The sequence below is a fragment of the Leptodactylus fuscus genome, chromosome 2 (genome assembly GCF_031893055.1).
Source record: "Leptodactylus fuscus isolate aLepFus1 chromosome 2, aLepFus1.hap2, whole genome shotgun sequence".
NCBI classification, from domain to species: domain Eukaryota; kingdom Metazoa; phylum Chordata; class Amphibia; order Anura; family Leptodactylidae; genus Leptodactylus; species Leptodactylus fuscus.
The window spans coordinates 266836082-266863587 of record NC_134266.1 but is presented as its reverse complement, the minus strand read 5'-3'; the positions used below and the strand labels follow the sequence as shown (position 1 = coordinate 266863587).

The window sequence follows — 27506 nt, the reverse complement described above, 5'->3', positions numbered from 1 at the left end:
GCAGGCGCAGTGGCGTCCGCGGAGGTCTCCCCCCCCCCTCTGCGCTCGGTCACGTGTCCTTCGGCGCCGTCGCGCGCCAGTGACGTCACGTCGAGGCGCTGGAAGATGTCCGACGCTTCCGGTCGTGCGGCGGGAAACGAGATGCCGGCCAAGAAGCAGAAGCTGAGCAGCGATGAGAACAGTAACCCGGAGCTGTCTGGTGACGAAAACGTAAGAAGTGCGCGCGGGCTGAGCGAGGGCCAAGCCCAGGGGAGGGGGCAGCAGATTGGCTTGGGAGATTTTTTATTTTCTTACCTGTAGAAGGTGCTGCACGCTGACCCCTCACTGCAGCTGAGCTCATGTGTGTCCGGGGGACTACAAGTACCACGGTGTTTTGTTGCAAGTGGGTGGTTTCTGGCATGCTGCGATTTGTAGTGCCACATGGCTGAGGATGGGCAGGTAGTCAAGTGTGCTGGGACTTGTAGTGCCACAGAAGTGGGCCGGTGCAGGCTGCCTCAATGTCATCTGTCTTGTAAAGGCGTTTGGAGTCACTGGCTGCAGGCAAGCAAGGGTTAAAATGCAATTAAAGGCATATTGCAGAAGAGCAACGCGTACCCTGCGGGTAGGGGCCGCGTAGCTGATCGGTGGGGGGGCTGTGGCTACTGGGGTGCACAGTGATCATGAAAATGGGCAATCCTGACCTGTGACAACGCCCCCAACCCCAGGGTGCAAGCCCCCCACCTTCATAACAGAGGGGCTTGTGCACCCCACCTTGTGATCAGTGGCCGTTGTCCGGACTTCAGACACTTAACCCCTTCCTTTGTTGAACTTCAACAGGTTGTTTAGGAGGAAAGGTGCAACATTAAAAAAATATATATAGAAAAATTGTCCTGGTGCATCGGTGTCCACACGTGGCCTCAGCGGTGGGTGGAAAGGACACAGTGGCACATTACATACGGTGGAGTAGGTCTAAAATCCTGGACAACACCTTTAAGGGGTCGTCTGTCCACTAGAAGTTAAACAAGTTACCTTGATGCACAGGACAGGGTGTAGTTTGCTGATTGGTGGGGGTCTCAGTGGTCCTATTCCCCCCGCCCCGCATGAGAACCCTACTTTGAATGGATAAGCTGATCAGTAATGCACAACCTGCTCCGTTTATTTAATGCTGTACCTGTGGGTGATGGGCGGGTGCTGACCCCAGGTCGCTCCGCCTCCTCTCCCATGTTTGGGGACTGGTGTTACTATTGTCTGCAACCCTCATGTCTTTGCTAACTTATTGTGAAGGAAGAACTAAAGTCACCTGTTACTATAAGTCTTCAATTCTCTACTCCGTAGTTAGTTGCAGCAGCTTTAGCAGGGATTCCAGCTTTCTTAGGCTTGCACTTGGATTTGTGGATTTTCTGCCATTCTTCTGTGCGGATCCTCTCCCGCGGTGTCAGGATGGTCGCTCTGTGTTTAGGGGCTTTGTCTTGTTGCTGGATCTTCGGCCCAGTTTGCTCAAGATTAGGTTTTGCAGTAAGAACATGGATGTACGTGGGTTCCTCAGCCCTGACCAGTCTCCCTGTCCCAATTGCTGTTAAATCCCCCCTCTGCATGATGATACCCCCACTATGCTGCACTACAGGGATGGTATTGTGCAGGTGAGGAGCAGTCCCTGGTGTCCTCCAGACATGACTGAAAAATGAGACCATAATGTTTAGTTGGAGTCCCATTGGTTTTGTTTTTTTTTTTTTTTTGCTATTTCCTGACGGGCTGTCATGCTTCTCTTAGGCCCTGTTCACATCTGCATTCGGGCCCCCATATATTCGCATGACATATACAGAAAGAAAAGCAGTTTTCTCGTGCGGAAACCACACGGACCCCATTATAGTCTATGGAGTCTGTGGGTTTCCTTAGGTAACCGCTTTGTTTATGCGGATAGGTTTCCAGTAGGGGAATCCACAAGCAGATTTCCCGAATGCAAACCCAAACTCAAAGGACCTTTGGCGCTCAGTCAGGGTGAGCATTGGGTTCTTGGCCATCTCTCTCACCAAGGCCCTTTTATCTTGATTACTTAGTTTGGTGGGACGGTCATCTCTGAGAAGAGTCCTGGTTGTTCCATTTAAGAACTATGGAGGCCGCCATACTCGTCTCCACACCATCCTGTCTCTGAGGTCTACAGGCCGCTCTTTCTTCCTCATGGCTCGATATACATTGTTAGCTGTGAGACCTTCTATAGACCGCGCTGTGTCCTGTCCAACCTACCCCAGGTGGACTCCAACCAAGGTGCAGAAACATCTCAAGGATGGTCTAGAGAAATGGGAGGCCCCAGAGATGAAGGCTCTGAATAGTTGTATCCAGTCACAATGTCAGTTTTTCTTTCTTAATACACTTGCAAATATTTCTAAAATGTAGTTTTCACCTTCTTATTGTGGGGAGTGGAGAATGTGTAAGAGAAGAAAATACAAAGGCATTGTGTGTGATGCTTTATCCTATGAATATTATAAATGTGAAAGTTTGTGAGTTTGGATGTTTGTTCCTCAATCACGCAAACCCCGCTCCACCAATTTGGCTGAAATTTTCCACAAACATAGTTACTACACTGGATTGCGCAATAGGCTACTTTTCGTTACAATAGCGCACATACGTTTTTCCCAGGACCCCCACAAAACCCAAACTCACATCACTATCTCTGCAATCTCACACACTTTGGACCATAGCAAGCCACAAAATTCCTATTCCCCTCTACAGCCTCGCCCCTAACCCCACACAATCACATTTACATAGACTTTACCATTTTCACCCCCACCTTAACGATACTCCAGGTGGCTACCTCTTTAACCCTCCGGAGCAGCCATGTTTGCCGACCCCCACCACTCTGACGATCCGCGACACCGCCCACCCAGCCACTCCACTGTGTTGCCAGGAGCATGCGCATCTTAGCCACCTACAGAAGATCTTTCCAGCACGCCACCATTTTGCGCCTCCACTGTAGCTCGCAGCACCCCAACTACTCTCTCCAGCCCGCCATACTCCCCGACGGCACTCTCACCTCACTGCTGTTTCGTCTTCATGATCCATCCACCTTCCCTAGGCCTCCATGCCAATGACACTGGTAAGTTCCGATAGCATGCTTGCATTGGGACTACTTCTGGCCTGTATACTCCGATATACCGTTTCAACACACCACGACACGTAACGATCTTTAATAATGTCACCAATCTGCCTTACTGCCCACCTTACAATTACCTGGCGTCCCTTCACATAAACTAGAACGCAAGATTGGCGTCCCTGTTCTACTCATACGTAATCTGGATGCCCCTGATCGTGTAATGGTACGAGGCTACGTGTCACACAACTAGGAACAAATATCATTGCAGCCACTATTCTTACAGGAGCAGCTACAGGTGACAGTGTGTTAACCCCACGCATTCCAATTATACCAAATCATTTCCCTTTTCAATTCACACAACTACAATTTCCCCTTAATTTGGCTTTTAAAATGACTATTAATAAATCCCAAGGACAAACACTGAGAGTAGCAGGAAGACATTTACCACACCAGGCTCCTCACATGGACAACTTTATGTGGCTGCTCAAGAGTATCCTGTGCCCAAAACTTACATGTACTGGCGGAAAATAACAAATCATACAATGTCGTATATCCAAGTATATTAACTTGTAATCCCTCTGTCCCAAAGACACTATGTACAGTTTATACCAACACCGTATAGCGGCTGAAATACAAATTACATTCAACACAAAAGTCTCATGTATTGTCAGAATTACAGCAACAACAAGATACAAAGTTACATTTCATCATATCCCATACCTTATACACAGTACGAAAACCTTACCTGCGCCTGTATATACCCACTGCTACAATCACCGCAGACGAAGTCACAGCTTGTAGTCTATATAGATGGCAATGGGGGGAGGGGAGAGAACCTGAATGTGACCCCTCCATGAGCACCTATGACAATCTCCAGCAGACATACCTGAATTGTTTATCTATCTATCTATCTCCTATCTATCTCCTATCTATCTCCTATCTATCTCCTATCTATCTCCTATCTATCTCCTATCTATCTCCTATCTATCTCCTATCTATCTATCTATCTATCTATCTATCTATCTATCTATCTATCTATCTATCTATCTATCTATCTCCTATCTATCTATCTATCTCCTATCTATCTATCTATCTCCTATCTATCTATCTCCTATCTATCTATCTCCTATCTATCTATCTCCTATCTATCTATCTCCTATCTATCTATCTCCTATCTATCTATCTCCTATCTATCTATCTCCTATCTATCTATCTCCTATCTATCTATCTCCTATCTATCTATCTCCTATCTATCTATCTCCTATCTATCTATCTCCTATCTATCTATCTCCTATCTATCTATCTCCTATCTATCTATCTCCTATCTATCTATCTCCTATCTATCTATCTCCTATCTATCTATCTCCTATCTATCTATCTCCTATCTATCTATCTCCTATCTATCTATCTCCTATCTATCTATCTCCTATCTATCTATCTCCTATCTATCTATCTATCTCATCTCATCTCCTATCTATCTATGTCTTGTGTTTGCTATTTTCCTGATCTCCGCTTGCTTTCAGTGAACGCTCCTGGCGCGTATATTGGGTGACATCCATAAGGACCCATTATTTTCTTCTAGAGGAGTTATCCAGAACTAGACACACCTGGCTGCTTTCTTGTCCATAGGTTTCATGTAGGATTCTCTCTAAGCTGCTTTCACTTTACAAGACGTGACCTCTATGCAGCAGCCGTGTTCTGTAATCCCGGACATCCCCTTTAAGTGGCCCCTCTGTATTTTATAGCAACGTCTGCTATTAAACTGGCAGACACCTATGAGCCGCGGCCGGACGGTATATACCGTATGTCCTCCAGGTATATAGCGCAGGCCTTGGGGTCCGATGAGCTGATGTGTCGGGAGCTTTACGGACATAACTCGGTGTGAACAGAGACAAATCCTTTGTGTTATCTTTTCCTGACCTGATACTTGGAGTTTTGTTAGAATTACCTCTGTCTATTGTGTAGTCACGTCTGGATTTTGGTCTGGGGTCTGTGCGCGGCTTCTATCAGGCTTTTAGAAAGTCGTGCGCATAGATTGTACTGAGATTTTGCAACGTTTTCACCGATAGGATCTATTTCTATTTTTTACTATTTGTATAAGAATTTTTTCTTGGAACGTAATGTAATATGTAATGTGATTTATCCCCCCCAAAGACCCCTCCTAATCCCACCCTATAATACACGTACCGGCCATCTCCACCGCTGTTCTCTGGGTTTATATGAAGACCCTTGATATCGGTGGTTAAAAAGATCTGAAGCTCTCCCCCTAAGATTAATGTACGTTATTTAGGAGGTGGGGGAGGGGAGGTAAACCATGTGGTTTCCTTATGACAAGGTACCGGCTTTCTTGCTGCCTTGAAGTTTTGAGCTGATGTACGAGTTTCGGGTTTCATGGGTCGTTTGCATATCTGCACACTATAAGCAGAATAAGAAACGCAGGGGTTTTGTTCTTTAAGGCGAAAAAGCGCTGCGGGAAAAACCAAAAAGAAAAAAAAAAAGTCTACGCCGTTTTTCTCCCTGGACCTTCTGCTTCTATTATACCTATGAGGAAATCGCCAATGTTTCCGTAGGTAGGATTGACATGCCGTGATTTCCAAAAACGTGATGGCTTTGGAAGTCGCAGCGTTTCCGTTGTGCGTATTTCTCTGCAATGTGTGGATGGGATCACTAGAATCTCATCCACTTTGCATGGACTGTAAAATGCTGCCATGTGGGTCTCGGGCTTAAGGGCTTACATATTGGTGACCTATTCTCAGGATCTGGTCAGCTTTGGTCCAACACCCGGGTCCCCCACTGATCAGCTCATCATCTCTTCAATCTCCTGTCCCAATCTGGCCACCAGTCACTATAATGAAACCCTCAAAAATGCATTGGATGATGTTGCTCCCCCCTCCACTCGTAAAGTCCCACATAGGAGGCAGCAGCCCTGGCACACGCCACAGACACGATTTCTTCAGCGCTGCTCTATGTGTGCCGAACGTCTCTGGAGAAAATCACGCTCACCTGCAGATTTCCTCCACTTCAAGTTTATGCTTAAAACATATAGCTCTGCCCTTTACCTCGCCAAACAAGACTATTTCACCGCCCTCATCTCTTCTCTCTCCAGCAACCCTAAAAGGCTTTTTGAAACCTTTTACTCCTTACTCACACCCAAGGAACAGACGCCATTCACAGACCTTAGTGCTGATGACCTGGCCATGTATTTCCATGATAAAATTGATAAGATCCGTCAGGAAATTACTGCCCAAGCCCCAGGTGGCATTGACTCCCACACCTACGATAGTACTGATCCCCTCACCAGCCGCACTTTAGACTGTCCATTCTCATCTTTTGAACCTGTCACAGAAGAGGAAGTCTCCCAGCTACTTTCTTCATCTCGCCCCACAACCTGCAGTAGTGACCCCTTCCCCTCACACCTTCTCCAATCTCTGTCCCCTGCTGTCACTACTTACCTTACTAAAATATTTAACCTCTCTCTCTCTTCTGGAATCTTCCCATCCTCCTTCAAGCATGCTGTTATAATCCCGCTACTGAAAAAACCCTCCCTGGACCCATCCTGTGCTGCTAACTATCGACCCGTCTCTAACCTCCCCTTCATCTCTAAACTTTTGGAACGCCTGGTTTATTCTCGGTTAATCCGTTATCTCTCTGCTAACTCTCTGCTTGACCCCTTACAATCTGGTTTCCGCGCTCTGCACTCTACTGAAACAGCTCTCACAAAAGTCTCTAATGATCTACTAAAGGCTAAATCCAATGGTGACTTCTCTCTTCTTATTCTTCTGGACCTCTCTGCAGCTTTTGACACTGTTGACCATCAACTTCTCCTCACTATGCTCCGCTCAGTTGGCCTCAATGACACTGCGCTCTCCTGGTTCTCCTCTTATCTCTCAGGCCGCACTTTCAGTGTATCATTTGCGGGCTCTGTTTCCTCCCCTCTTTCCCTTGCTGTTGGGGTTCCTCAGGGCTCGGTCCTCGGCCCCCTGCTCTTTTCTCTCTACACAGCCCCCATTGGACAAACCATCGCCAGATTTGGCTTCAGGTACCATCTTTATGCTTATGACACCCAATTATACACATCTTCCCGTGACATCACCCCTGCACTCATACAGAACACCAGTGACTGTCTCTCTGCTGTCTCTAATATCATGTCCTCGCTCTATCTGAAACTAAATCTCTCTAAGACTGAACTACTACTGTTTCCACCATCTAATAGATCTGTCCCTGATATATCCATTGCAGTCTCAGGCCTTACTATAACTCCTAGGCAGCATGCCCGCTGCCTCGGGGTCATGTTTGACGCAGACCTTTCCTTCACCCCTCATATTGAATCACTCGCACGTTCATGTCACCTCCACCTCAAAAACATCTCCAGAATACGCCCTTTCCTTACCAGAGATACACTAAAGACACTTATTGTCTCTCTGATTCATTCTCGCCTTGACTACTGTAACTCCTTACTAATCGGTCTTCCCCTCACTAAACTCTCCCCTCTACAATCTATTCTGAATGCAGCGGCCAGGCTCATCTATCAGGCTAGACGCTACAGCGATGCCTCCGGTCTGTGCCAGTCACTACATTGGCTGCCTATTCATTATAGAATAAAATATAAAGTTATTACTCTCATCCACAAGGCTCTCCATAATGCCGCACCTCCCTACATTTCTTCCCTCATCTCTGTCTACCGCCCAACCCGTGCTCTCCGCTCACTCAATGACCTAACACTTACATCCTCTATTATCAGAACCTCCCATGCTCGTATACAAGACTTCTCCCGAGCTGCACCACTTCTCTGGAATGCTCTACCCCGGACAATCAGATTAACTCCCAACTTCTACAGTTTCAAACGCAAACTAAAGACACATCTTTTCAGACAAACCTATCACAATTCCTAATGCACAAAATTGTCTGCACACTGTATAAGCAATGCCGCCCCTGCTACCTCTTGTGTCACCCCCTCTACCTCATAGATTGTAAGCTCTTTTGAGCAGGGCCCTCAGTCCCATTGTGTGAAATGACGTTCTTTGTTATGTATGTCTGTATCTGAACCCTATAAATTGTACAGCGCTGCGGAATATGTTGGCGCTATATAAATAAAATGTATTATTATATTATATATTATCAGCTCAAAGCAGTAGCACTGTTTGGATGAGCACCACTTCTGTTTCACAGGCCGTGTGATGTCCGTGGTCCTGTTTGCAGCTCAGTCCTATTTAAAGGGATCCTATCATTGGGTGTCTTCATTTTCTTCTGACTAACACTTTGGAATAGCCTTAAGAAAGTCTATTCTTCTTCTACCTTTAGATGTCTTCTCCGCGCCACCATTCGGTAGAAATTTGGGTTTTCTTCGGTATGCAAATGAGTTCTCTCGCAGCACTGGGGGCGGTCCCCAACACTCAATCGGTACTGGGAGCGTCCCCAATGCTGCGAGAGAACTCTCCAGCGTCGCCTCCATCTTTGTCTGGAACATCCTCTCTCCCTGTGTCTTCTTCCGTCCTGGGTTTCAATCATCATGGGCTCAGGCAGAGCCGACTTCGCATGCCCGGGCCACAAGAAAATGTCCGCTTACACAGTAAGCTGGTGTAAGTGGCCATTTTCTTGTGGCCCGGGCATGCGCAGTTGGCTCTACACGAGGCCTAGAAGATTGAAACCCAGGACGGAAGAAGACGCAGGGAGAGGCTGTTGCAGAAGAAGATGGAGGCAGCGCTGGAGAGTTCTCTCAGAGCATTGGGGACATCCCCAGTACTGTTTGAGCGCTGAGGACTGCCCCCAGTGCTGCGAGAGAACTCATTTGCATACCAAAGAAACAGCACTGTGCTTGGTACTTAGTCCAGAGGCCGCCGGTTGTACCTGAAAGCTGCTATCCTCTCAAACAATCCCAAAACATCAGTTTCCAACCCTCTTTAATTTACAAATATCTTAGTTTATGATTCCGCCATCTGACCACATGATTTGGGGTTTGCTGTTTGATAGTCGAGGAGATCTGTACCGATGTGGAGTTTTTTTGTGTGGATGGGATTTTTGTTCTCTTTGGCGATTCCCGTAGGTGAAATTGGTATTTGTTAGTGTGATGACAATTTTCTCTAAATATGTCCAGAAATTGTCCAACCATAAGACGTCTGCCGTACCAGGACGTGCCTGAGACCTTAGGTTGGTGATAATGATTGAGAGGACCATAGACAATACCGCACTGTTGGACGCATCGCAGTGAAGCCCCGGCCATAGCTGCCCCAGATATTACATATTGAAACGTGGCTACCTTACAGGACTTTTCTCTCCGACGACTTTAACCGGAATCTTGGACGGATTCTTCTACGGAGACTCGGACGCCAGTGTGCGCCTAGTATAAGTCAGCCGCAGACTGATGCAGGGTCTTCTACACACTCACAGCAGGGTGCCAGCTCCTAATACCTGGGATCGGCAAATTGCTGATTCTGGGTGTTTCATCCCTTAGATGCCGCTGTCTACCTCAACTGCAGCATCTAAGGGGTTTTTGAGGTAAGGGACTGTGGAGCCATCAGAGCCCCAGTAAAATAGATTGCATGGGTCTGATGCCTCTCTGTGGCTCCCCAGGGCTGCCTATGTTTGGCCTAACAATCTGCTTGTCAGAAAATGAGGACTATATCTATAGTTCTGGAAAAAATGTGACCTGTAGAAGTGGAGCCAGCACTGCAGATGTTGGGAGTCCTGGGAATCAGACCTCCGCTCGCCCTAAAGTGATGATATCTATACAATGCACCTTCACGGTGGTGTGTTGTACATGGTGTGAGCCTGCACCGTAGTACTGCGGAGGGGGTTTGGTTCGCTTTGAGATGATTTATTACTGATATCCCGAGTCATTGGCTTTGTTCCTGCTGTCACCTCCAGGACCTCACTATATAAACCGCCGTGTCTGTGTCCGCGCTGTATACATAGGCTGCAGTCAGCCGTATACTGAGTGTAGGGACAAGCCTTGCCACGGAGGACGGGAAGAATTTATATGTCTGCGGGACTTAACCTTTTTATAGTTGTGTCGTCAAAGCTGTAGGAGGACGTGAAGAACTAGTCATACTTGTGGGTGTTTAAGGAAGTATTCTGGTTATTTCTATCTACCCCGTAGGACGTTGCCATTAGGACTATTGCAGAGCGTCTCCGTTTTTTTTTTTTTTTTTATATGTACGGTATTCGTTGCAATGGTTTACTTGGCCTTTTAATTTCGGGAGTTTCTGAGCGCTCGCCTTCGGTTTCTGGGGCTGTAATATATTGATGTCACTATATACAGTTACATGAGCTTGTGTAGAACTATATTCAGTGGCTACTGTTAGGCCATGTTGAAGTAACCCCATACTGTAGACAATTCAGCCCTAGGGTCCTTAATGGGGTTTTCTGGGTTAAAAGTATTGATCACCTAGGAGTGGTCATGAATACCAGTTCGGTAAGGGGGGAGGGTCTGACACCACCACTGATCAGCTGAAATGCAGGTAATGGAGCAGGAAGCAGACAGCGCCGTTCTGTGTGCAGTGGCCAGACCAGGTACTGCAGCTCATCTTGCATTCTTTTGAGTGGGGCCTAAGCTGCAGTGACTCCATTCAGCCCCTACAACGAGCAGCGCTGTCTGTTTCTTGTTCCTTTCTTAGTATTAAAGGATTATCTTATCTTATCTTAGTACTGTCATACCCACTACAGATCTGATCATAGTGACCTATCTATAGGTCAGGTCATCGATATCATAAAAACCTATTTGTGTAGGTGTCACCACAACCTTACAGGGGCGCACTGCAGGATTATAGAATATAGCCCTGCTCCGCTTATAGGGGATATTGGATGTGAGAGCTCTACTGGGGGGATACTATGCTGAGAATGTATCACCATTAGATACCTGCAGTTTCTGGACGCCGTATTTTGATCCTTTTGTCTGTTTGCAGGATGACACGGTCAGTATAGAGAGCGGCACTAACACAGAACGGCCAGATACCCCCACAAATACTGCAAACGCCCCGGGCAGGAAGAGCTGGGGCAAAGGAAAATGGAGATCGAAGAAGTGTAAATACTCATTCAAATGTGTGAACAGCTTAAAGGTAAGTTACTGAACATTGTCTATATCCTGCCCCTTTAACCCCTTCCCGACATGCGCCGTAATAGTACGGCGCGTGTCGGGTCTGTAACTATGGCGACCGCCCGGGAGCCGGGCGGCCGTCATAGCCGCCGGGTGTCTACTGCTTTAAGCAGTAGACAACCGGCTCTAATGCCTCCGGCGCTGCTGTCAAAGGCGCCGGAGGCGCCATCTTCCCGGCGGCGCATGGGCGCCGCCATTTTGGCAGGGATCGCCGGCTCCTGGAGCATGCTCCAGGGCCGACCCCCCGTTGCCATGACAGCCGGGAGCCTTGTTAAGGGCTCCCAGCCAGTCTGCAAATTCTCTCTTTTGCAGGCTGGTGTATACATCTGCAAAAGAGATGATGATTTTTTGCAATGCATTGCAATGCATTAGCATTGTAATGCATTGCATTAGTGATCAGACCCCCTGGGGTTCAACACCCCTAGGGGGTCTAATAAATGCAAAAAAAAAAAAAAAAAAAAAGTAAAAAAAATATATAAAAAAAATATAAAAAGTATTAAAAGTTCAAATCACCCCCCTTTCCCTAGAACAAATATAAAAGTAGTTAAAAACTGTGAAACATATACATGTTAGGTATCCCCGCGTCCGAAATCGCCCGCTCTACAAATCTATACAAATATTTTTCCTGTTCGGTAAACGCTGTAGCAGGAAAAATAGTCAAAAGTGCCAAACCGCCGTTTTTTCACTGTTTTAATTCTGATAAAAATTTGAATAAAAAGTGATCAAAGCAATAACATTTCCCGAAAATGGTAGAACTAAAAAGTACACCCGGCCCCGCAAAAAAAGACGCCCTATGCATCCCTGTACACCTATGTATAAAAAAGTTACGGCCGTCGGAATATGGCGACTTTTAGAAAAAAAATTTTTTAACACCGTTTTGGAATTTTTTTTAGGGGTCAAAATGTAAATAAAACCATATAAATTTGGTATCCCTGGAACCGTACCGAAACACAGAATACAGGGGACATGTCATTTTGGCTGCACAGTGAACACCGTAAAACCAAAGCCCGTAAGAAAGTCGCAGAAATGCATTTTTTCTTCAAATCCACCCCATTCTGAATTTTTTTCCTGCTTCCCAGTACATTATATAGAATAATTAATGGTGGCATCATGAAGAAAAAATTGTCCCGCAAAAATTAAGACCTCATATGACTCTGGGAGCGGAGAAATAAAAAAGTTATGGGGTTTAGAAGGAGGGGAGTCAAAAACGAAAAACGAAAATCAAAAAATGCCATCGGCGGGAAGGGGTTAAGAGGGTTTCCCAGGGCTTCTATGTTGATTCAGGACAGGTCATAAATATAGGATTGGTGGAGGTCTAACTTCCAGAACCCCCTCAGACCAGCTGATTGAAGGGTTCAATGAGAATCGGAGCTCTTCAATGAATATTAAGCAAAGTGCCATACTTATCATAGTGGCTGCACTTGGTATTGCAGCTCAGGTTCATTCACTTGAATGGGAAGATACACGTGACCCCGGCACTCAGTTGTCCGCTGCATGCACCGGTGGAAGTCCTCGCTGCATGTGACCACTGAGACCAAACCGGTGACATACGAAAGTGACATCACCGGTTTCTTGACCTGTGATTGGTCTCAGCGGTCGTGCGTCAAGCACAGAGAGCAGTGGCAGGCTACGGAGCCCTGGGGACAGGTCAGTATCATTTTATATTTTTCCCCTTACCCGGCCTTCTCCAGAGTGTCTGAGATTTATGGATGACCCCTTTAAGAATAAGTCATCAATATATAAGTAGTAGTAGTGATGGATCTCCATATCGACCCCTGACCTTTACAGTCCATATAAGTGTGCTGGTCATAGGTTACGGTCCGTATACCTTTTGCCTCATAGTGTATAGTGCTGCAAGCCTTGTTACATCTTAAGAGTAAAAGTTTGAGGAACGTTTGTCTTTGTGTCTTGCAGGAAGATCACAACCAGCCGCTGTTTGGGGTGCAATTTAACTGGCACAGTAAGGAGGGCGATCCCTTGGTGTTTGCTACTGTGGGCAGTAACAGGGTAAGCAGAGGCGGACATGATGGGTATGTGCGTCGTCGGTCGTAGTTGGTTTTTATCCCGATGACGTGCCGTGACTTCTAAATGTTCTGCTTGTGTCTCACAGTCTTCCTTCTCTTGCAGGTCACGCTGTATGAATGTCACTCACAAGGAGAAGTCAGATTGCTGCAGTCATACGTGGACGCCGATGTATCCTGCACATAGATCCAGTTCTTAGGGCTTTATGATGAGCTGCAGTTGTTTCCATAACCCCTGATAAATGAGCAGCGTCCCTTTTTCCCTCCCTAGGCTTCTCAGGCTTCGGCCATCACTGTGGCTGATCATTGGCCTCACTGGTCACATGTTTGGTACTGGTGACCTATCAGCAGTGACATCACCGATATCTGACATGTGACCAGCGAGACCAGTGATTGGCTGCAGTGGTCACCGGCACCTGTGTACTTTCATCTCTGGCTAACCATGATAATATATTTTACCATCCCGTTGTGAGTTTTTAAAGAAATTTTCCAGCCCCAGACACAATACGGTGGCTCAGTGATTAGCACTGCAGCCTTGCAGCGCTGGAGTCCTGAGTTCGGATCCCACCAGGAGCAACATCTGCAAGAAGTTTATATGTTCTCCCCGTGTTTGCGTGGATTTCCTCCCATTCTACAAAGACATACTGATAGGGAAAAAAAAAGTACGTTGTGATCTCTATATGGGGCTCACTATCTACATAAAAAAAATAAATTCCAGCCCCAAATGGATTTTTCATACTATGTATTAATATGTGGTCTGTCAGGGTCTGCCACCGTTCTAGTAGCTTACAGATGCTGGAATCTGCTACTGGATGGTTACACACCACTCCTATTGAAGTGATAGCAATCCCGTCCACTGTTCCTATTCAAGTGCCCATCCACTAGCAGCTTCTGACGCCCAGAAGCTGATCTGTACAGGGTCTGGGTTGCAGAACCCCCCTCACAGTGAATAGGTCATCAGTAGAGATGAGCGAACACTGTTCCGATCAGCCGATCCGAACAGCACGCTCCCATAGAAATGAATGGAAGCACCTGTGATGCTGACTTTGCCGGTGGCCGGCCGGCGTCACAGGTGCTTCCATTCATTTCTATGGGTGCGTGCTGTTCAGATCGGCTGACCCGAAAAGTGTTCGCTCATCTCTAGTCATCAGTATGAAAAATCAATTTGGGCCAAAAAAAAAAAATATATATATATAAACCCATTACTTTATCCTGGAAAACCCCTTTTAGACTGAGGCCCAGGTCACATTTATGTTTGGGGAGTCTCCTTGGGGACCCCCGAACACAAACCTATACATATTAAAAAGCAGTTACCTAAAGGAAACCCGTGGACTCCATAGACTATAATGGGGTCCGTGTGGTTTCTGCGCGAACAATCGGAGAGTTTTCTTTCTGCATGTTTCGTGCGGAAACCACACGGACCCTGTTCTAGTCTATGGGGTCCGCGAGTTTCCCAGGTAACTGTTTTTTAATGCGTATAGGTTTGCATAGGGCTTAAGCTAGGAGTGGATTTAGTAAAAAAGTATAAAGGTTTCCTTTTGAAGTCACTCCTCTCTTTGGTTTTTTAATAAAAGCTTTTGCAACCATTGTACCTCCAAATAAGTATACCGTATTTTTCGGACTATAAGACGCACTTTTTTCCCCCCAAATTTGGGGGGAAAAGAAGGGTGCGTCTTATAGTCCGAATGTGGCGCCTGGCATCCGCTGTACTAGAGAGACGGATGCCGGCAAGGGATAGATGCCGGGGCTTGAGACATCACTGTGCTCCTCTGCCCTGCATGAAGCCAGCAGCGGGAGGAGTGATGCTGCTAATCCGCTTCTCCGTCCCCCCCCGCCGCTGGCTTCATGCAGGGCAGAGGAGCACAGTGATGTCTCAGGCCCCGGCACCTGTGCCAGCGTCTATCCCTCCCCGGCATCCGCCTCTCTAGTACAGCGGATGCCGGGTCAGTATCGGCGGCCCCTTCTCCCCTTCTCGGCCCCGTACCTGTGAAGTTGCAGGCCGGCTCCTGCGTGGCGATATCGCAGGAGTCGACCTGTTCGGGTGACAGCCGGGAGCCTAATGAGGCTCCCAGGCCTGTCACTGCTATATATTAGTATTGCGGCTGGGTCTGTGACCAGCCGTAATACTAATAGACAGAATGTCCCATAGACGGCAATACAGTTGTATTGCCGTCTATGGGACTTGCAATCAAGTGACCGCAGGTTCAAGCCCCCGGGGGAGAATAAAATAGTAAAAAAAAAAAAAAAGCTTTAAAAATATAAATAAAAGTTCTAAATCACCTCCTGTCCCTAGAAAAAATAAATAAATATATACATATACACACACATATATATATATATATATATATATATATATATATATATATATATATATATATATCTATATCTATATCTATATCTATCATAAACCACCGGGTTTTTTTTCAATACAAGGTGATCTAAGCAATAAATATTCCCCGAAATGGTATAACTAAAAAGTACAGCTGGCCCCACAAAAAAAACACTCTATGCGTCCCCGTACAGCTGCAGGGTCACCTGTCAATGTGGCCTTGCAGCTGTTGCAAAACTACAACTCCCATATATTAAATATTTTACCATTTTTTGCTTCAAAATTTTTTTCCCCTATTTTCCTCCTCTAAAACCTAGGTGCGTCTTATAGTCCGAAAAATACGGTAACTGAGAATTCCTGCATCATGTGAATGCTTTACGACAAGCCCCATGTAGCTGATAACATTTTTGCATGTGCATGTTTGAGGACTTGGTTTTTGGAGGGATAAACAAGTAGGTTGGGCATTGGTCAGATGTTGGCGCTTTCGTGTTTCGCGCGCATGTAATTCTTCATGTCATCTCTTTGGAAGTTTCCCACCTTAACTTTAAGAATTAGGCAGATGAGAACTTTTACACCTGTGCATGGACGTACGACAGCAACACAAGTCACCCGCTCCTGGCAGTGGCCGGCTCTCGAGGAATCATCCGGATTATTAACCCCATCACTATGCAGTGTATCAAGGTAGGCGGTCAGTCATATGCTTCCGGTGTTGGCAAAGCCGGCATCACATCATCCTGCTCATTCTATGACTTTGCTTATTTGACCCACATGTAGACACTAATACTATACGGACGTGATGTTTTTCCCTCCGCAGCACTACGTCGGCCACGGCAATGCAATCAATGAACTCAAATTTCATCCGCGTGATCCCAACCTACTGTTATCTGTCAGCAAAGGTAGGTAATAAAGAGAAAAGTCACCCAGACCTGACAAGAGGTTTAGGATTTCTTGACAATCTGCAGAGGGCGCTAGTGAAGAGATAAGAACAGTCATAACCTTGGATGAAAGACTTGCTATAGCTTGTACCTTAAAGGGGCTGGACAAAGCTAAGTCCTGATCCATAGCACACAGCGTTCTGATCGGTGGGTGATTGACTTCTGTGACCCGCACCAATCCAGAGACTGTGATCCTGGTTTTCCTGTATGAATAGAGCAGTCAATGTTGCTTGAAGGGGTTATGTCACCAAACATAGTTATGCTCGATGATTGTGGGGATCTGACCATCAAATGGGAATGCTCTAGCAACCCATGTGTGACCACTATTCAATCCAAACTGCTGGCTGCGCTCTTGTGGCATGGGGTAGCGGTTCCCCTGATCAATGGGGGGGGGGGGTGCAGATAAATAGCATGCACTTTCTGAACTGGACAATTCCTTAGCGAGCCATGATATACTATTGCTGCATGGGTCATATGGGGATGTATGGAGCGAGTCCACGAGCTGAGCTCTCTCCATACAGGGCAGATGCCGGCTGTATAATACAGCCAGGACCTGCCACTAACAGCAGCGGTCGGTGCCCGAGCCGATCGCTGCTGTTAACCCTTTACAAACTGTGTAAACAGTGCAGGCGGCACGGGCGTCGCCATTTTCCGCCGATCGCCGCCCTCCTGATCGTCACCAGAGGACAGCGATCGGTGGCTATGACAGCTGGAAGCCTATTGAAGGCTTCCAGGCTTGTCATAGCATTGGTTCTATTGCACGATGCCAGAGGCAGCCTCTAATAGAACTGCTGTGATTTTGCTATTCACTGCCATACTGTAGTATTGCAGTGAATAGTATGAGCGATCAGACCCCCTAGGTTTCAAGGTACCTAAGGGGTCTGATCATAAATGTAAAAGAAGAAAAAAAAAGTTTTTAAAAGTATTAAAAAATTTAAAAAATATAAAAGTTTAAATCACCCCCCTTTTCCTAGATCATATATAATAATAACAATAATACATTTTATTTATATAGTGCCAACATATTCCGCAGCGCTGTACAATTTATAGGGTTCAGATACAGACATACATAACAAAGAACGTCATTTCACACAATGGGACTGAGGGCCCTGCTCACAAGAGCTTACAATCTATGAGGTAGAGGGGGGTGACACAAGAGGTAGGAGGGGCGGCATTGCTTATACAGTGTTCAGACAATTTTGTAATAAAGGTTGCAGCCATTACACAAACAAAACTTTGTGAGCCGTCACTAGTAGTGTCCTTTAACATGTGGATAGAGCATGGACAACTATGTTAGGCTGAAAAGGCATCAAGAACGGAAGGGTTAGCATTAGGAATTGTGATAAGGCTTGTCTGAAAAGATGTGAAGAGCTCAACGGAAAAATGGCCTAAGTCCAAAAATCAATATTGTGAGAAAAACGAAATTTAAAGTTTTAGCCTAAAGCAAACGGGCATTATTGTGGAATATATCTATCCAATGTAATCAGCTAATGAACACCGTTAATCCTAATCATAAATTGTATTATTTATTAAAAAAATTGCAGCTTCATGTATAAATATATATATATTATTTATTTAATATTATTAATTACTACTATTTATTATTAATAATTATTACTATTATTTATTATTAAACAATAAGACAAAGTTTTTACACTAATATAAACAACAGACCAGAAGTCACGATTTCAATGAAAAAATGACCAACGAGAGTGAAGTAAGTTTGTATTGGACTTAGGCCATTATTCCATTGAATGTAAATTCTTCTGCATTGAAATATATGGACTTAGGTCATTAATCCTAGGTACCTTGTAAACCCAATGCATAGAACGAGGTACAAAGAAGCTTTCTAGGTAATAATTTGAAATATGACAAAATGTGGACTTAGGCCATTTTTCCGTTGATCTCTTCATGTGTCTTTAGTTTGCGTTTGAAACTGTAGAAGTTGGGAGTTAATCTTATTGTCCGGGGTAGAGCATTCCAGAGAAGTGGTGCAGCTCGGGGGAAGTCTTGTATATGAGCGTGGGAGGTTCTGATAATAGAGGATTTAAAAATAAAGAACATTAAACATAAACCTATTAGGTATTCCCGCGCTCCAAAATGCCCGAACTATTAAAATAATAAAACATTTATCCCGTACTGCGAACGGTGTAGCGGCCAAAAAAATGAAAATAGCCAAATAGCGTTTTTTTCAGCACTTTGCCTTCTATAAAAAATTGAATAAAAAGTGATCAAACCATCAGATCTTTCCCCAAATGGTATCAATAGAAACGTCATCTTGTCCCGCATAAAAAGACTCCTCACCCAGCTCCATACATGTAAATATGAAAAAGTTACAGGTGTCAGAACATGACTACACAAATTTTTTTTTTTCTATTTTGCAAACATTACAAATACTCTATAAATTTGGTATCACTGTGTTTGTACTGACACGTAGAACACAGGTAACATGTCATTTATACCAAACAGTGAACGCTGTAAAAAATTAAACCCATATGAAAATGGCGCAAATGCATTTTTTCTCCAATTGTACCTCATTTTGAATTTTTTTCCAGCTTCCCAGTACATTGCACAGCCTATTGAGCGGCGCCATTACAAAGTACAATTTGTCCCGCAAACAATAAGCCATCATGCGACTCTGTGAACTGAAAAATGAAAAAGTTATGGCTCTTGAAATGTGAGGAGGGAAAATGAAAATGCGAAACCAAAAAATGGCCCGGTCCTTAAGGGGTTAAATCCTATACTATGCCAGGCCTATCATTGCCATGGACTGTGTCACCGTATCCTATAGAGGTGACCAGAACAATAGTGTTTAGTGTTGAGCCAGAGACGGCCACATGGATAGGTGGGGAAGAAAATGAAAGCCATGTGATCCTGGCCGGTGCTGCATTGGTTGTTTTATCCTCATCACGCCGTTCTTTCTGCAGACCATGCACTGAGGCTGTGGAATATACAGACGGATACGCTTGTGGCGATATTCGGTGGGGTGGAAGGTCACAGAGATGAAGTGCTGAGTGCGGTAAGACATTACTTTTTATGAACTGCTTATTCCAATACATATAGGATCCCTGGCAGCTGCAGATGCAAAGCCTGAGGCTGCACTACTGAGATAGGATCCCTGGATGCTGCAGATGCAAAGCCTGAGGCTGCGCTACTGAGATAGGATCCCTGGCAGCTGCACTACTGAGATAGGATCCCTGGCAGCTGCAGATCCAAAGCCTGAGGCTGCACTACTGAGATAGGATGCTGCAGATGCAAAGCCTGAGGCTGCACTACTGAGATAGGATGCTGCAGATGCAAAGCCTGAGGCTGCACTACTGAGATAGGATCCCTGGCAGCTGCAGATCCAAAGCCTGAGGCTGCACTACTGAGAGAGGCTGCACTACTGAGAGAGGCTGTAGGCTACCTTTTGATTTCCTATCATCAACTTTCAGTAGTGCAGCTTGAAGGCTTTGAACCTGCAATTTCATGTGATCATATCTATGCATAGAAGTGAGATCCTTATAGGGGTGGTCCAGGATCGTTTAGTTTTGTGGCCCAGGCCACGGTCTGGTCTTGGGGATTTTCCTGCTGCACGTGACCACAGGGAAATAGCTTTTATCTATGGCGGGGGTCTCACTGCTGTCACATGTATTTCACATTCGATGAGAGGATTGGGTGAGTAGTGCAGGGCCGGTATATAACAAGCTAGACGTGTGTTTTCTAGTTATATATTTTTTGGGGTATCTATTGGCGCCGTTTGATGTCTGCAGTTGCTCATGTCACGACCTGTCGTTATTTTCTGCTCCTTTTAGGATTATGATCTTCTAGGGGAGAAGATAATGTCCTGCGGGATGGATCATTCCCTCAAACTGTGGAGACTGAACTCCAAAAGAATGAAAGTCGCCATCAGAGAATCCTACGAATATAATCCCAATAAAACAAACAGGTAACCGCGCAGGACATACGGATACCGCCGCCATGTCACACTTACCATTGAGGCCAAGTTTATATGTTGTCCCTTTTGGGCATCTGAGCGTTTTAAAGCCTCTCTCTGGCAATATGGTTTACTTCTTAGGGTAAGTTCACACGGGGTATCGGGGGCCGTGAGACGTATCCGCCTCAAAATCCTGACCAAAGAGACGGCTCTCTTTGAAATCAATGGGAGCCGGTCGGTTCTTTTTTCTGGGAGCAGTTTGTTCAGGCTCCCGGTAAAAAGAAGCGAGGTTCTCATTCATCAGGTGGAGTCGCCTCGTGACATTGGCCTGAAGACACTCCCTCCTCCCGACTAGGCCCATTCATTTGGGCCTAATCCGGAGCGGAGTGTGCGACTGCATCAGCACCCAGTCACGGCTACCCGTATTTTGGTCTGGAACCTGAGGCGGCCTCCGCCTCAGGTTCGGGACCAAACAACCCCATGTGAACTTACTCTTAGCCCAGTAGTGCAGGGCAGACTAAAGTAAAGGGTGTGATGTTCTCACTCACTGGGTGCGCGGTTCACTTGCAGGTCCTTAGTTGGTCATGTGATCAGCAGACTGACCTGCCAATTCACACATCAGCCGCCAATAGCTTTTTCCATCTGTCTATGAGAGCTTTGGATGTGACACTCCCATAGACTTACATCAGCAGGTCAGTCTTCCAATTGCGTGATTGTTCAGGGGCTTATTAAAGGGAATAATGCACCCGGTGGGTGACTGCCTGTTACCTCCCACATGCCAAATATATACGGATAGGTAAAGTTGGCTTCCTTTATAAACAACTGACCCCTGTGGGAGTTTCGGATGACCCCTGTATAGCAGCCACTAACTCAATGCACTGCCAGATTTGCGCCGGTATCGAACACTTCCAATCTTAGAGGACAGGAAAGGTCACTTTTAAAGGGGGTTTCTTAAATTTTAATATTGACAGCCTATCCTTAGGCTGGGTCATCTATATTAGATTGGCAGACATTAGACCCCTCACTTGTTTGCCTGTTGTGCTTCATTGGTTTGTGCTGTTGCTTTCATCAGTCCTATGGCCTGTTTGTAGGTCAGTCCTATTGAAATGAAAGGGATTGAGCTGCAGTCCTACAGCCCACACAGCGCCGGAAACTGGGAGAGGGGGTTAACAAGTAGTCCCCCCGGTATGCCTCATTAACCATTTCACTGCCCTTCACCTGCAATCTTAAAATTGTTCATTTGACTGCCCATGGATTCCCTTATTACCCCCATTCACTCCCTTGGACCACCAGGTATGCCATCATTAACTCCTTCACTGACCTACAACAGGATATACTGAACCATATATATATATATATATATATGTATATATATATTTTCTCCTGGGCCATGTATACCACCAATATTATGCCTTACACAGTTTTGGATCACCGAGGACCTAACACTTTACTAACATAGATCATCAGGTATACAGTAACCTCTTTACTGCTCTATAATACCAGGGATGGAGACAATCGACTTTACCTTTACTGGAACAGTATATGGGGCTGTAGGTATCACTGCTATATAACCAATTAGGGCTCTGTACTTCATTACTTACCTAACTCGGTTCCAAATTGTCCACCTTAGGCGGAACAGCACCCAGGTCCCAAATTGCCCCACTAACTAATAATATAATAAAGGTACATTTTATTTATACTGCACCAACATATTCTGCAGCACTTCACAAATCGTGGGGTCAAAGGGGTCTTCCACTTTCAGACCAATATAGAGAGAGGTTATTGTTTGTGTAATAAAAGTTGTACAATTTTCCAATATACTTTGTGTATCAGTTCGTCATGGCTTTCTAGATCTCTGTTTGCTGTCATTCATTCTGGTTATTGATCGTGGATAAAATCAGTCCAGGGTCATGTGATGGACACACAAGTGCACAGCTCATTACTAGGGTTGAGCCGATCTTGACTTTTCAGGATCGATTTTGAAATCCGATTTCCGATCATTTTTTATTTGAACCTGATCTCGATCCCAATTCCGATCCCAATGCAAGTCAATGGGATTTTTTTACTAATCGGAGATCAGATTTTAAAAACAATCCTATTCACTATATAGCATGGAATCTAACAATTGAACGCTTTAATTATTAGAATCCACGCTGTGTAGTGACTTTTTTTAATCACTATGTAGCCAGAGGATTTTTTTTTAAATCCTCTGGCTACTTTGTCCCCCCTGGTGTCCACTTACCTGCAGAGATGGCTGCTCCGGTGCCCGGTGTTCTCGTTCTTCTTCGCCTCGCTGCCTCCTGCCTCCCAGGTTAGGAGAGTGTGGGCGGGTTAGGAGAGTGTGGGTGGGTACTGGGAGGGGAGACATCACGTCTCCCCACCCTATACCTGCCCACACTCTCCTAAGCCATAAGCCCCGCCTTCTTCCTAGCTCTTTAACACTAACCTGGGAGGCGGGGGCAGCGATGTGAAGAACGAAAACACCGGGCACCGGACCAGCCATCTCTGCAGGTAAGTAACTACTAGAGATGTTAGTTTAGTCTCCCTTTAGAATGAATGGACGCAGCCGGCGTGCAGGCGGTTAAGGCTGTGTGCTGGCTGCTTCCATTCATTCCTATGGAACCGCAGTGGAGCCTTCACACTGAGAATCAGAATGAGCAGAGCGTATACTCAGTGTGAAGGCTAACATTGTTAGCTTTTCCCACAATGCTTGGCCAGTAGCAATGCATTGTGGGAAATAATCACCAATCGTGTTTAGAATTCCAATCGTGAAATTTTCTCGATCGCCGATCGGAATCCGATCTTTTCCGAACACGATTGCTCAACCCTACTCGTTACTAAGCAGATGTCTGATTACCGTGCTCTGACTATAATGAGCTTTGCACCTGGGTGTCCATCAAATGACCACAGACTGATTTTTATCCATTGGAAATAAGCAAAATGAGTGAGAACCAGTTAGAGATCTAGAGAACTGTGAGTAATTGATACACAAAGTATATTGGAAAATTGTACAACTTTTTGTTACACTAACAATAACCTTTCTCTCTTGAGACATTACAGAGTAATAAAGTCACTTCACACAATGGGACTGAGGGCCCTGCTCGCAAGAGCTTACAATCTATGAGGTAGAGGGGGTGACACGAGGTAGCAGGGGCGGCATCGGAGGTAGCATTGCTTATACAACGGTCCAGGTATTTTTATGACGAAGATTTTAATTCCACATATAACAAAGCTGTATGAGCGGGCACCAGCCGTGTCCTATGTGTAAATCTAAGGTGTCTGAACATACAAGGTTACAGTCTGATTATCCATCATATCTTGTGGGATAATGGGAGCGTGAACAGAGGAGGGTTAGTTTTAGGGAGCCTAAATGCAGAAGGGTTTACATTAGGACATGTGATCGGCCTGCCTTAAGAGATGTGTCCTTAGTTTGCTCTTGAAGCCGTAGAAGTTGAGTTAATGTGATTGTCCGGGGTAGAGCATTCCAGAGAAGTGGTGCAGCTTAGGAGAAGTCTTGTATACGAGCGTGGGAGGTTCTGATAATAACTGCAAAGGCTAAGAGGTTGCATTAGGACTGACCGCTGCCCCCTGTAGACCTCAGGGATGAACAGCATAGAATACAGAGTCCTACCCTTCGTATTTCCAGTGTGAGTTCTTTGTACTGTTACCATGTGTTTTACAGGATGACCCATTTGCCATAATATATATTTGCTTCTTTTCACAGACCATTTATTTCACAAAAGATCCATTTCCCAGACTTTTCCACGAGAGACATTCACAGAAATTACGTGGACTGTGTGCGGTGGCTCGGAGACTTGATCCTGTCTAAGGTGAGTGTGTATGTGTGGCTGTATTATCAGGCCAGGGAAGGGTTCGGCACAACTAAAGACTGTATATTACGTTGTATTACCTGCCATTGGGGTCAGCTCTGGCCCAGTGCACGGTTATGTTATCGTAGAGAGGACTGTGATAGGAGAATATTTCTAATGATGGGTTTTGTCTTCCAGTCCTGTGAAAATGCCATAGTGTGCTGGAAACCGGGCAAAATGGAGGACGACATTGACAAAATCAAGCCGAGCGAATCCAACGTGACTATCCTGGGGAGGTTCGATTACAGCCAGTGCGATATCTGGTACATGAGATTCTCCATGGACTTCTGGCAAAAGGTATACCCATAGGCTTCTGTATAAGTCACTAGTCGTTGGGGCCTTATAGGAGACAATATTGACCTGGACGGTCATCAATATCAGAAGGCTGGGAACCATTAGGATAGATTGTCAAGATCTTTTGCCTGGATGATTTGTGTGTAGAGAATGATCTGAATTTGCGTCTCGTCCACGCTAACCATAATATCCCGTTTCTCTGCAGATGCTTGCACTTGGAAACCAAGTCGGGAAGTTGTATGTCTGGGACCTGGAGGTGGAGGATCCACACAAAGCCAAGTAGGTTCTCTCCTTGTGATCCCATATCTGTAAAACTTCAGGGAGGGATGGAAACCTTTACATATGATAAGAACACCCGACAGGAAAGTAAGATTGGAAAGTACTTTCCTGCCCACATCTCGCGGCCAGCACACGGACCCCATTATAGTCTATGGGGTCCGTGTGCTTTCACTGGCACACCGCTTGATATTCCATTTGGGGGGGGGGTCCCCATGCGGACTTCCCCGAACGGAATACAAACACAGATGTGAACGAGGGGTTAGATATTTGTTACTGAAGATCTTGAATTAGATTTCCAGATAGAAAAATCTCCAAGCAATGTCCAAGGTCCTGGAAAGTAGTCAGACACCTGCAGGGTAGGTTCACAGGACATTGCTATTTTTTCTTTCCCCTGATTTTTGAGGCTAATTCTACCTTTAAAGCTACACCAATTCCAATCCTTAATAATTGGCAGAGATCAAAGCAGGGCACTGAAAAAATAAGCGTCCTGCTCCATCTGGACAATTCAGTTGGAGAAGCTGCGAGAGAGACTCGGCCCATTCATCCAAGACTAATCCGTGCCAAAAAGCTGCGACTGAAAGTTGGAGGCCGAAAACTGGAGAGAAATTTGGGACAGAAGTCTACCGTAAATTCCTCTTCACTTTACAACTTGTGAATTTAAAGGGATCCTATGATTAAAACTCATTTTTTTTCTGCCTACCACGCAGGAATAGCCTTAAAGGGATTCTACCATTAAAGCAACTTTTTTTCTAATTACCACGTCGGAATAGCCTTAAGATAGGCTATTCGTCTCCTACCTTTAGATGTGTTTTCCGTCGCGCCGTTCCTTAGAAATACCGGTACTTACCGGTATGCTAATGAGGTCTCGGCAGCAATGGGGGCGTCCTTCTTCTTCATCTGCCTCCTCCCCTTGTCTGTCGTCTTCTTTCTTCATCATGTCTGACGCCTGCGCAGTCGGCTCTGACAGCGAGACCCTGTTAGAGCTGACTGGGCATGCTGGCCGGTAGCCATATTTCCAAGGCTGCAATTGTGCGCATGCGCAGTACGCTGCTCGCATCTTTGCCGAACAGAGTGTACTGCACATGCTCAGTAATGTCCATACAGCCCTCTGACGCCTGGATGAGTTCACTTGCGCGTCGGCTATTCTTCTCCTGCCTTTGGATGTCTTCTCCGCGCCGCCGTTTGCCTGAAATCTTGTTTATTGTCGGTATGCAAATGAGTTCTCTCTCAGCGGTCCTCAGCGCTCAAAGAGCACTGGGGTGTCCCCAATGCTGCTAGAGAACTCTCCAGCACCACCTCCATCTTCTTCAGGAACGGGTCGTCTTCCGGCGTTGGCTTCAAACTTCTAGGCCTTGGACAGCCGACTGCGCATGCCCGCCGGCCACAAGAAAATGGCCGCTTACACAGTATTGTAAGCGGCCATTTTCTTGTTGCCTGTGGGCATGCGCAGTCGGCTGCCCAAGGCCTAGAGGTTTGAAGCCAACGCCGGAAGAAGACCCGTTCCTGAAGAAGATGGAGGTGGTGCTGGAGAGTTCTCTCGCAGCATTGGGGATGCCCCCAGTTCTGCGAGAGAACTAATTTTCATACCGAGGAGAACCGGTTTATATACCGAACGGCGGCGCGGAGAAGACATCTAAAGGCAGGAGAAGAATAGCCTTTCTTAAGGCTATTCCTGCATGGTAGGCAGAAAAAATTGAGTCTTAATGATAGGATCCTTTTAAATGTTAAGAGATCTAGAAACCAGGTGCAGGACAAGGAGGATTCTGTATTTCTCATTACTCCCATTATCTAGGACTACAGATCCCCCCCCCCCCCCCCAAATGCAGAAACCCACCAGATAAAACCAGTCATACCGCACAACCTATCAGCCTTATTCATACACTCCTGTGTTCTTTGCAGGTGCACAACTCTCACTCATCCCAAATGCGTGACCGCAATCCGACAGACCAGCTTCAGCAGAGACAGCAGCATCCTCATAGCAGTGTGCGACGACGCCACCATCTGGCGCTGGGACAGGCTGCGGTGAACTCGCCGCCGCCTCTGAAGAAAGACCAATGCGGTGTAATGTGCTCTGTCTGGCGACTAGTGTTTGTAGGAGGCTTGTCAGCTGAGTTTAGTGAGCCTGTCCTTCTCTGTACTGTTCTCTTGCTACAATTCAGCTGCTTTTAATAAAAATTTATTTTTGTACAGCTCTCTGTAACGTCTGTAATGTTTTTACGGATTTTAATGTATTTACTGTCTGATGTATATGCCGTTTGTATGATTGTGAGACACGGACTCGTCGGGAAGACGGAACGCGTATGTTCCTCGGTTTGTAAATATCTTGTTTGTAACCTTTTAAAGTAGTTGTTAATTTAAGAATATCATGTTCTGGTGGTTGCGAAACGTTCGACATGGACTCAATCCCAAAAAAAAAGGAGAAAAAAAACTGCTCGCAAAAGACTGAAAGTAAATATCACCATGCGTCATGTAATGGAGGAAAACAATAAAAGCAAATTAACAATGAAAACCGGATTCTTCTGTTTTGTGACTCTGATGATAGAGGAGAGAAGCGGAGCTGTGTGATGTATAGGGTTATAGGATAGAGGAGAGAAGCTGAGCTCTGTGATATATAGGGTTATAGGATAGAGGAGAGAAGCTGAGCTCTGTGATATATAGGGTTATAGGATAGAGGAGAGAAGCTGAGCTCTGTGATATATAG

At 45.7% G+C, this 27506-nt stretch overlaps 2 protein-coding genes across 2 annotated transcripts in view; one reads left to right on the top strand and one right to left on the bottom strand.

The window, feature by feature from the left end:
* SYTL2 (synaptotagmin like 2) overlaps nt 1-27506 on the bottom strand; it is a 328908-nt gene that overhangs the window by 279624 nt on the left and 21778 nt on the right. The gene's annotated exons all lie outside the window — the stretch shown is intronic.
* EED (embryonic ectoderm development) lies at nt 71-27298 on the top strand. Its single transcript, XM_075266173.1, has 12 exons — nt 71-210; nt 10972-11124; nt 13077-13169; nt 13290-13355; nt 16068-16193; nt 16327-16408; nt 19375-19466; nt 20242-20375; nt 24088-24193; nt 24371-24529; nt 24732-24805; nt 26705-27298. Exons 1-12 carry the CDS (start codon nt 106-108, stop codon nt 26829-26831), a joined length of 1317 nt encoding a protein of 438 aa, XP_075122274.1. The 5' UTR covers nt 71-105; the 3' UTR covers nt 26832-27298.

Coding starts and splice junctions, on each gene's coding strand:
- EED (XM_075266173.1), top strand. CDS start 106: ATGTCCGACGCTTCCGGTCGTGCGGCGGGAAACGAGATGCCGGCCAAG. Junction 16,409..19,374: donor ACTGTTATCTGTCAGCAAAG/GTAGGTAATAAA, acceptor TTCTTTCTGCAG/ACCATGCACTGAGGCTGTGG. Junction 19,467..20,241: donor GAGATGAAGTGCTGAGTGCG/GTAAGACATTAC, acceptor TGCTCCTTTTAG/GATTATGATCTTCTAGGGGA.